Source organism: Cryptotermes secundus, unplaced genomic scaffold (assembly GCF_002891405.2).
Source record: "Cryptotermes secundus unplaced genomic scaffold, Csec_1.0 scaffold52, whole genome shotgun sequence".
Taxonomy (NCBI): Eukaryota; Metazoa; Arthropoda; class Insecta; order Blattodea; family Kalotermitidae; genus Cryptotermes; species Cryptotermes secundus.
Window position 1 is genome coordinate 78288 of NW_019733835.1, and position 11974 is coordinate 90261.

General features: G+C 37.0%; 1 protein-coding gene across 1 annotated transcript; it reads left to right on the forward strand.

The window, feature by feature from the left end:
- The first annotated feature begins 46 nt into the window (after positions 1 to 46).
- Positions 47 to 8740, forward strand: LOC111868192 (uroporphyrinogen-III synthase). Its single transcript, XM_023858627.2, has 4 exons — positions 47 to 526; positions 2451 to 2651; positions 4104 to 4366; positions 8014 to 8740. Exons 1-4 carry the CDS (start codon positions 337 to 339, stop codon positions 8125 to 8127), a joined length of 768 nt encoding a protein of 255 aa, XP_023714395.1. The 5' UTR covers positions 47 to 336; the 3' UTR covers positions 8128 to 8740.
- Positions 8741 to 11974: the final 3234 nt, after the last annotated feature.

Below are 11974 nucleotides of genomic sequence, written 5' to 3' on the forward strand. Positions count from 1 at the left end.
TCACCCCAATGGAAGAATGGAGGGGGGGGGCCGCTAGTGACCGCCAGCGAGCTAGTAGCACGCACTTTGCATGAGCTGATGCGAATCGTTGGGATTCATGTCGGTTCGAAGGGATAGGTAGGGATCAGTATGGATGTCGTACCCATAGCATTAAATAAGGCTGTGAGGTGCTTTCATTTTCCGGTGTAATGAGTGTAATTGTTCTTCGTCAGAAAAGTAGATTTTACTGAAGACAGGCCATAGTAACGAATATCTAAGATGTGAAATTAATACCTCTGCCCTATTTTCATTATCAACGTTCTTAGCGCCTTAAGGATAGGTTTTAATTAACAGAACATGAAAACCATAAAAGGAGAAGTATTGATATTCAAAGCACTTACGAATGATACTGACGGTCAAGAGGATCCCTTCAAAATAAAGCTAGAAGAAGCTGGAATACATACCCAGAATGTTACTGTGTTAGATTTTGAATACTGTAATTTAAATGTGCTGCAACAAAATATCGAAAAGCCTGACATGTTTTCAGGTAAATATAATCAGAATTACAAACTGTATTTTAAATTATAAATATCTGTTTCTGTAGTAGAGGGAAGTCAAATGAAAATAGAATGAAGGACTGAAAATATGTCGTCTGAAATCATTCAGTAACTACAGGAACTTTTCAAGAAAGATTAAAATGGTTTGTTGTAAAACATTTGCACAAAAAAAAGATAAGTCTTGTATCTCACATTATAAACCCATTTAAAAATTATTTTTTTTAATTATTAAGTGTGTGATATTCTCATTGAACTTGGTATACCCGTGACATGAGTGGGCTGTGTGAACTAAATCTATAATCAAGTGCATATAGGTACAAATTTGCCTGCTGCATTTTCTATTCAAAATGGTCATAAAACAAAAAAGGATGCATGTAATCACCATTGCATTTCAACTTTACTTTGAAATACAACACTAGGAGAGCCAAAAAGAGCAGGGGGTACTGGAATTGAATGGGACATATCAGCTTATGGTCTACACTCATGATAATTTACTGGACAAAGACATAAATAACATAAAGAAAAACAAACACTGTTACATATTACTAATGCTGACCAATAAATGCAGAGAAAACAGTATGGGTCAATGTCTTGTCACTAGAATGCAGGACCTAACCATAATACACAGGTGGATAATGGAGCCTTCAGAATTGTGGTGCAAGTTCAGTAGTATGGGATTGACAGTAAGAAATCAAAGTTTCTTTATGGGGTGGGGAGGAGGAGAAGAAGAAACAAATTAAAGAAAAGAGGTAAAGCTAATTCTGTTAACAGGCTGTGAGATGTCAAGGCTCCCACATTTTGTAGACAGTCAACTCACACATGGCGGTGAGATTGTCAGCCTGTTGATCGCCCTTTACCACCAGGAAGATTTCTTGTACTCATTTCTGTTAGAGTGGCACTTCCTGGACTTAAAGCCACATTGAAAATTAAGATTTAAATAATGAATACTGTCATAAGAGGTTAAACAGTTCTGTCCAGTGTGACCAGTAAACAACAAACTCTGTGGCTTGAGTCCACAAGCGAACTATACCGACCGAGCAACCGCTGTTTGTCGGCGAAGTTAGTGCCAACTTTCTTAATGTGGTAAAAATAATGCAGAAAGAAGAGAAAAATTGAGTTAACTGACAAAAGAGAATTGGTTTAGTTACCTATCTGTTCAAAAATGAGACTCAAATTATATCACAGGTTAAGCATACAGATTAGAATTAGGATTAGTGATTGACGTTAAAAGCCATTTTCCAAATTGTGGGAGCAGTTTTTGCATAATATTGGCTTACTTCATGTTTCACAAATCATAATAGTGATTAATGGTACAGTGGAAGTGCTGTTTAATACTCCTGATTTGATATTCAGTTTCAGTGATCCTAAGGCAATAATATGACTATTATATTAATCCATCAGTTTAGTGTTCAAATCCCCTGTTCCCAAAAGAAGCTTTAAATTAGGATTTTACTGTATATCAGTCTTTTTGTAGCATGGATTAGAAATCTTTCATATGTGTTGTGTGCTATTTTAGATTTTGTCTTAATAGATCAAGAAGAAGCATGTACATTTGAAGATAACCGTATTCTGTAATTTGACTACATGTATGCTGGTAGATGTTTAGCTATGGTTCAGAGAAACATCAGTAAACATGTACCAGAATGTATGGTGTCATATCCCACAAGACAGCAATCTTCATAGTCACTGTCATGGGAATCTTAGATCGCAGCATATAATTTGCCCGTTTTTTTAACGTGACGAAAGAGTTGGCCAAGTGACTAGTGCCACATGCCACAGTTGGCCAGCAAACCAATCACAGAAGGGTCATACTCGAGACATTTGCCGCTTTAATAGAGGCTTTATGCTGGAAGAAGTTTGGAGGTGTGGCTTGAACTTCGGGATTAAATGACAGCTTGGTACTATGCATTTCAGGACTTGTCTTCACAAGTCCAAGAGCAGTCAGAGCAGTTGCATGCATCAAGGATGCAAGACGCTTGCTTGGAGGATGGAAGAAGCACCCAGTTTTTGTTGTTGGAGAGGGTACTTCAAAAATCTTACAGAAAGAACTGTGCTTGGATGGGGAAGGAAGTAATGCAGGGAATTCAAGTGCATTGGCTGAAATAATTCTTCAGAGTGAGTTACAGGGTTCTGTTGAAGTTCGTATGGGGCAGGTGTTTTATATATTTATGCTGAGTGGATGTTATCGAAATACAGGATTATTTTGAAAATGCAATCACAATTGTGCATGTGTTCATAAGTTTTAGTAGGTGCTTAATCTGAGTAAACTGGCTCAAGAGGTAATGCTTCTACTTGTGGTCAGGAAGGCCCATGTTTGAATCATGGCTGGTAAACAGACTATCCTGACAGCAAGTATGCCAGGATAGAACCTTAAAGTAGCCTCAAACATTTCCTTTTACATCCTGTCCAGTTCATTATTTGCTGTTATTTAATCATCCAATGCCATACAGTCTGAGTTATGGAAGGCATCATCAAGTTAACTACAAGGAAAGAAAGTGCTTGCACTGCAGAACTGTTCTGATAATCACAGATCAGCAACATCCTCAGATTCGTAAGATTTGAGGCTTTCACGGCGGTGATTATGAAGAAAGCATTCTTCTGGGATTTGGCACCATGTATATGTGGTGTTAACAGATGTTTTGGAGGAACGTATCGCCTCCATCTTCAGGGTAGAAGGAAAAATATAAGAAATCCGCAAGCGAAGAGACAGTGAGAAAACGTCAGTTAACACCACATATACACGGTGCCAAATCCCAGAAGACTGCTTTCTTCATCCTTAGATTTAGTTACGTATACACAGTCTCCCACAATCAAACATGTAAGGGGTCTAACTAGGTGGCTCTGGTGGTGTTTTGGAAACAGTCTCAATTTTAAAGATGAACACTTGCAGAATTTATCCTTTTTTTTTTTTTCAGCATGAACTTCATGCCTGTTTGTTTCTGTTCCTAGAGACTTAAATTTTGGAATTGGTTTGGACTCTGGGATTATTCAGTGATGCTTCCACAAGTGAATAGCCTGTATACTTCTAAGTGGCATGATAATGAAGCAGTCATTGCTTGTTTGAGGTATTATTACATTTATATTTGTAATTTATTTAATGATGCTGTCAGTAACTCAGACTATTTATTGGATGACAGTGAAGAATGTGAAATGGAGGTAGAAGAAAGTAGTTGTGGTCATATTTAAGGTACTGTCCTTGCATTTGCCTGGAATGAGGAAAACCATGAAAGATAGATGGTATCTCTGGCAGGACACCGTCACAAACTTCTGTCAGACCAAAATCTGAATCCAGGGATTCCAGAATAGGAGGGCTAACCACTACATTCTGACTGATTAGAGGGAGGATACCATTAAGATGGATCCAAGAGAATGAAGGTTCTGTGAGGATATGAAATGTATTTAACTGGCTCAGACAGAGCCAGTGGTGGACTGTTATGGCACTAATGATTAATCTTCAGGCATTATAACAGGAAATGTCTAAATCAACTTAATAAACAAAAACTCCTAATGTAGAACTACAGTATATTGAGTTATTTAATTAGTGATAAGTCTGTGTATTTGTTGCAGATAAATTTGAACATCCACTGTTGTTTCCTTGTGGGAATCTAACAGGGGATGAACTGTCAACTAAACTATCTACCAGAGGTATTACTGTTGTTGCAGTTACAGTATATCAGACAAAGGTTCATCAGCACCTAGAGCAAAGATTGCATGAAATTATATTGCAAAATTCTGGTTTTCCAGAGATAGTAGCATACTTCAGTCCATCAGGAATGAAGTTTACAATTCCAGTACTTGAGAAAATGGAAGTGCCTCTACAGCAGTTGAAGGTATACATTACTTTTTAGTAAACTACTAAGTTTAAAAGCTTTTAACTTGAAAAGAAGGCTGTAGTATTTAAGCTCAGTTAAGGTTGTAGGAAAGTAACTTTAAGATGTATTAAAAGTGAAACATGCTCACTCAGTAAGGCCACAAGAATAATAAGGACTAATATAACCATAATTTTAATTATTTTATCAAATCATTATATGCTTGGAACTTCATTATAAAAACTCCACCAGTGAAGACCAATGATTTTAATTCTGTTCATTTTATAATAATTATAGTTGCTAGACAAAAGTGTTTGCACAGTCTGAGAATCAGATCTGCACCTTTTCTGTGGTGTCTGTTGCATGAATGGTCCACAGAGATGTTTGACTCTGGTCAGCATTTTTCTACCAGATCAGATAACTCAGAACAGTAGATATTCCCAAAAGAAATATTGTTACAGATTGTGTTTTGGTATTACAGCAGCAGCCCCACTATCTTTCTCATTAGGATATGTAACACTAGTTTCACATAAAGTGTTTTTTTATATACCACTTAAGAGTAATGGAACGGTGTATTTGCTTTCTGAAATTAACATTTTTTCATCCTCACTTTCATCTGTTTGTATTGTAACGTGTTTTGCGTCACTGATCCCACTTCTGACACCAATGTAACGTGTTTGCGTTACCGAAGACGCCGTAGAGATGGTTAATTGGTTTATTTAACAATCTACAAATCACGGCTACAATTAATTATCACAATGTTACGGGTTTCCACTCTTTACAAACCCTAGAACAAAATCTCTTAACACTCTTCGAGAGTCTTCACGTACTAATAATGCGGGAGCTATACAAGTCTCCCTGAATTACACACTCCAGATATGACTGGTTATCGCACACGCGGCTGTTATGTTTCAACTCGGCGACTGTTACTTTATAACTGAAGTCGCCGACTGCTACAGTAGAACTCCCTGGTACCAGCTGTGCAGCTCACTTATATAGCTGCAGTGCTTGCCGGTTGCGTAATGAGTGCCACGTCACAGTAGGGAGTTGATTACGGGTACCTAGCGTTGCGCGTTACGTCACCGCGGAGGGGAGTGGCGGGGCGGGAACTCGCCTATTACCGTAGTAACGCGAGCGTTACGTTACCGCCACGTACCGCTGGGGAGGTAGGGGTGATCCATAGCTCAACATGTCACAGTATTTTCTGCTGGTATCTCACTAGGATAGTACTATCTACTTCAGATCACTGTTAATGTTCTCAGTGATGACATTCTCACAGCTACCCATGTGTTTGAAGAAGGCAGCCAACTTAGCCACAGAAATCTTGTCCTCATCGGATGTCGAGCATTAGTTTTCTTGGATTCTAAATGGTTCTGATGATGGTGTGTGTTTATTACACTTAATGGATTTGGTCATTTTTATTTTTCATTTCTTTCTTCTAATTGTATAAGCTTTACCCTCACTTCTATGTTTCTTGATAAGTCCTCTTCAATAGGACATTGTGAGTAGTTTTGCTAGTTCTGTGCCTTTTGCAGTCTGTCCTGTTTCAAGTACCTAGCCAAGGGTCTTGCTGGTTGAATCTGTTACTAGCTGTGCAGTCTTTACAGTTTCAAACATTTCAGCATAATACTGTATATGCACAATGCTGCTGAATATTACTGTATACCTGTCAGCTATGACATATTCAAACACTTAAAGAGGTGAGATGGACACTATGTAAATGATCATTTATTTGGTTTTTAGGCTGTTGACATATCTAAAACTGTCATTGTTAATCTAGTCTTCCATAAATTAGAGCCTACTGTATATATTTCATTATGGGTTTCCGAATTTATCGCCAGGATTGATCCATTTTACAAAGTCATACCTCCTGTTAGGCATCTTACCTATTCAAAGAAGGTAATTTATTCATAATGAAATACAGTATAAGTGAAATACTGAAAAATATTTATGAGCTCCTTCCTTTTATAACATCCTAGGGTCCTACAATGAATGCCACTAGCACTAGCCCCACTTCAAAAGTTCGCATAACTCATGTTAATATCTAGGATTTAAAAATAATGTAAATAATGTACTCATGGAGCTGATACCTTCTGGAGGACCCGCCAATTCTGCAGCTACTCAAGAAATTCCCGGCATTTTATAGAACCCAAAAGTTCATTACCATGTTCACAAGAGCCCTCCACTGGTCTTTATCCTGAGCCAGATCAATCCAATCCATACCATCCCATCCTTTCTCTCTAAGATCCAGTTTAATATTGTCCACTCACCAATGCCTTGGTCTTCCCAGTGGTCTCTTTCCTTCCTACTTTCCCACAAATATCCTATGTGCATTCGTTTTCTCCCCCATTCGTGCTACATGCCCTGTCTACCTTATCCTCCTTGACTTGATCATTCTAATTCACTTGGAGTAGAAGTTATGAAGCTCCTAATTATGCAGTTTTCTCCAACCTCCTGTCACTCCATCCCTCTTCACTCCAAATATTCTCCTCAACACCCTGTTCTGAAACACCCTCAGTCTATGTTCCTCCCTTAATGTCAGAGACATTCTGGACCGAATGGTAGCAAGCATTACCCGAGTTCAATCTCTTCTTAATTTCCTCTGAATCGGGTTTTGATTTGTTATCGTTGTTCTCAAATATCTGAACTGTGCCACATTTTCAAAACATCTGTTTCCTATCTTTTGATTGCAATTAAAATATAAACATGAATTTAACACGAGTTTTTCTTAAACTACTGGAATGTTGGCACTAACTTTGCCGACAAGCAGCAGTCGCTCGGTCGGTATAGTTTGCTTGCAGACTAAAACAGTGGAGTTTGTTTGTTTGTTTGTTTTTTTTTTGTTATTGAAGACTTTTATGCAGTTTTTAAATTTTCCCCAACCACTCTGAATACAAACACATTCCAACTTTTCCAATTTTTTGGAAACTAGTGCCAAAGTCAAGAATACATGGATCTATACATCCACTCCCCCATACTTCTTCATGCTGTAGTGCTTAATTAAGCACAGTGACTTTACCTTTTACTTCTTTTTTCTGTATTTTAACTTTTTCTGTTTGAGCCTATTTTTTTGTTTCATGTGCTAATTCGCAAGTCTTAATATCCTCCTCCTGCCTTCACAGGTTAGACTTCAGTCTTTTCTAATTTGATACAGCATGTATCTATATACTTTGTGAGTCTGATACCTACTCTGCTATGGAGGAGTAATAATTTTTCTTTGTAGTCCTTTATTACCATATTCACGAAATAAATGTTTAGTGCCATCCATGTAGCTTGAAGTTGATTCTAGTTTTATATGTCTTGGAAATTTAATTTCCATTGCTTTGAATGATAGTAACATTTTTCTTCTTTTTAACCCGTGCTTCACTTCATATAAAACGTGTGGGAACTGCCATCACTTTATAAAACATAAATATGATTTCTTTATTTGTTTATCATTTTAATATTCTGTTTATTGTTTCACGTGTTACTTGAGAACAATGAATTTTATTATGCAGACTGTAGTTTTCCTTAGAAGAAATGTCTCATCCAAAGAAGATAAAATGTGAAGTGTGTTCTATAACTGAATTTGAAGGAATGATTTAACCTTGTTATATCAGATACCTTTGTTCTTCATCCATTGTCTTTAACAGTGTGGGAAACATATTTTTCCCCCCCTTTTTTTTCAGTTTGTTGCCATTGGGCCCACAACAGAAGCAGCTCTTTTAGAACATAAATTAAAAGTATGGTCAGTAGCTTCAAAACCAACACCAGAACATCTCCTAGAAGCTATTCTGAAATGATGATTGTAGTCTTTAATAATTGTTCTTATCAGAGTTCTAAACATATCACAGGACAAAGGGCATCAGGACATTGTAAGTAAAAATATGAAAAGCATCAGAACAGTCTCAGAAAGTTGATTAGTATCCTAGTATATTTACTGATTATAGCAGTGTCATAAGGCAAGAAGTTGCGATCCGGATGAACGATTCAGACTACAAGTTATGTCGGATCCATGTGACTAGTCCAATGATGATTGATATTCATGATTCCCCATTATTTTATGTTACAAATAAGTTAATATCATTTGTTATTTTACAAACTATAGTTTTAAATGGAGTACCTGTTATTTTTGTGTCTGTACATATGAAATGTCTTCACTCGGGACTGTTTCATTTTTATATTCTATCTTGTTACAGTTAATAAATGTTACAATTTGAATGACTGACATTCCTTTATGGAAATCCTGCACTTTGTGGATCTCTGCTCTTCATTAATTTCCTCCATTTCTTAGTGGTAATTACTTCATTATTAATGGTTATTCCATGTGAAGAATAACAGTAAAGGAAATTGCTTACATCACATTTTATTTCTGTAGACTTTGAAGAATATAATTTTTGTACAATAAAACTTGCCCATGAAATGCATTTTTTGAGATTTGTATATTTCTTTGTAAGGCTTCTGATAGGCATACTTTATATAGTTAAGGTTAATATAACACATTACTATATATGAATGTAAAAGTTCATTCCATCCTTTAATTGCCTGAGTTAAATATCTTAAGCTCAACTGCTTGTGCAACAGTGAATTGATTGATACCCATGAAATAAGGATATGCAAGAACTACTTAAGGACAGTTAAATGTTGCAGTTGGGTATTGAGGGTTCACAAGTTTGACTCTCAGCCTTGGAGACCAGAATTTGGAGGAATTTTTGTGGTTTTCCTCTGTCCCTCTAGTGAATTCTGGGTAGTCTTGTTGAAGAGAAGAAAAGTGCTTCACACCACAACCTTTGGAATACATTATTCTCGATCATTCTTCCATTTGATGCTCTATACCTTATGCAGACTAGGAAGACATACATTTATGCTTGTTAATGCACATATATATATGCACACGCGCAAAGGACAACAAAGGAAAAGCCCCTACAAAGTGGAACGCAGTATTTCCGTGTTATGTAAAGGATGTTGCACAAACCTGACAACCTAATGTAAACCCATTCCAACTCAATATGAATCCCTCAGGGTCTGCCTGAGTGCAAAGGTGGATGTGCAGGATGGCTGACAGTTGTGAATTGTGAAAATTGATCTGACATAACAAAACTTAATTTAACCTAGCCTTACAGAACCCTGTATAGTTTGACCCAATAGTGCACTGATATGCAAGTGGATGGTGAGTTTTGTGCACAGTTGGAAGCAGACATTTATACTATTTTGGCTGGTGAGTTACCTGTGTGTAGTCTAACATAACGTAATCCAGTCTGACCTGGCTGTTTTAAAAACAAGCAGATTGGGAACGCAATATTAGGATGAGCTATTCAAACCTTCCTCTGCATATCATACCCCAGTACACGCTAATACAAGAGCTATTCCAAAAGTAACCTCCATTTATTTTAGGCGACTAATGTAGGAGAGGGGGAGAGCTCGCACACGTGAAGTAGCATCACATGACTCATTGCCTTGTAAACGATCACATAACTGGTTAACTAGTGTTTGTTCTTGTCCCAAAAGAGTGAGTTATGATGTGTCCTACGATTGATAATCCCGCCAGCTGCAAAATTCGTGCTGTTATTCACCGCTTTCTTCACGCTAAAAACGAATGCTGTGGAAATCCATTTTGAAATATACACGGTTTAGGACGAAAATTTAACGAGTGAAGGAACTGTAAGACAGTGGTGTAGAATGTTCAAAGATGGGTGAATAAATGTTCGCGATTAAGAGCGAAGTGATCGGCCATCTAGGTGAGTGATGATCTTGTCCAAAGTGTTGACCAAAAAAATTTGTGAAAGACGATGCTTTACAATTTAAGAATTTTCATTTGAATTTCCACAAGTTCTATGCAAGATGGGTTCCAAAAATTTTCACGGGTGCACACAAGACGCAGAGAATGGCTTTGGCCTTGACCTTTTTCAGAAGGATTCTATAAGGATGGCGATGAATTTCTCAATCACCGTAACAGGTGATGAGACCTGGGTTTCATTTGTGGATGTTGAAACCGAAGAACAGTCAAACCAGTGGATGCACACACATTCGCCAAACAAGCTGAAAGTTTAAACAAACGTCTGCTGGAAAGCTGATGGCACCTGTTGGCACCTGTTTTCTGGAACGGGAAAGGAATGCTGAGTGGGGAATTTAAGCAACAAGGGACTATGAAACACTTAAAAACTGCATAGGGCCATCTAGAACAAAAGGAATGGAATTCTGACATCCGAATTACTGTTCCTCCATGACAATGCGAGTCCGCATTCAGCTGCTTGTACTCAAGCACTGCTGGAGCATTTCAGCTAGAGTTGTTTGACTACCCTCCTTAAAGACTTGATCTTGCTCCGAGCAACTACCACCTGTTTACCTTCCTGAAGAACTGGTAGAGATCACAGCACTTCAACAATGATGAAGAGTTTATGGAAGATGTCAAAACGTGGCTGAGCTCATAAGCAGCAGGCTTCTTTGACACAGGCATGCAAAAACTTGTTCCCTGATATTGTAAAATATTGTAAAATTTTATCTGCTGTCATCAAGAAAGCAAAAAAACTTAATTATGCAGACAAAATTAGTAAATCCCGGAACAAGAATAAAACCATTTGGGATATAGTTAAATTAGAAACTAATAAAACAAGAAATATTGATAAGACATATTGAAGGGACTCTGGTCAATAACCACCAAGTGATAGGAAATTAGTTTAATAAATATTTTTCATCTATAGCTAAAAATATTAATAAACATGACAAACTTAGCCTTCATAACCCAGATAATGTTACTCCTCTTCATAACTTATCGCAGTCTTTTAAGAATCCGTTTCCAAACATCAAACTAAAATTTGCGTCGTCTAAAGAAGTTGAAAATATAATAAACTCTTTTAAACCGAAAAATTCCTCTGGGTATGATGGAATATCTACTAAGATACTTAAAATAAGCTCTTCTTTTATTAGCTCGCCTTTAACTTATATTTGTAATAAATCAATATGTTTAGGAATTTTTCCAGATCGTCTGAAATATGCAGTAGTTAAACCTTTGTTTAAGAAAGGTGATAGAGCTTGTATTTCCAACTATAGACTCATATCTATGTTAAGTTCCTTCTCTAAAGGATTTGAAAAAGTCATGTATAATCGACTTCAGGTGCACTTGTGTAATCACAGTATTTTAGCAGAAGAACAGTTTGGGTTTAGAGCAGATTCATCAACAAACAAAGCCATATATAAGTTAGTTAATGAAACCCTGCAAGCTTTAAATAGTAAATCTCCAGTAGGTGGTATTTTTTTTTTTGATCTTGAAAAAGCATTTGATTGTTTAAACCATGATATATTGATCTCTAAATTACAATTTTATGGTGTTAATGGCAAAGCTAAGTTATGGTTTGAATCATATCTTAATAACAGATATCAGAGAACTCAGGTTTCTAATGAGGAATCAAATTTAATAAATCTTTCTACATGGGAAAAGATAATTGGTGTTCCCCAGGGCCCTGTGCTGTACCTTATTTATATTGTCGCGTATCGGGCGTATATCGCGACAAATAAATTCACGATGTATTTGATGTAGCGAATTTTATTTCACATTCGCTCATACAATCACCCAAATTACAGATTTACGATTACTGCTATCTGCAGTATCACAATTAGTACACTCCAAATGCCAGAATACAACTGACTGGC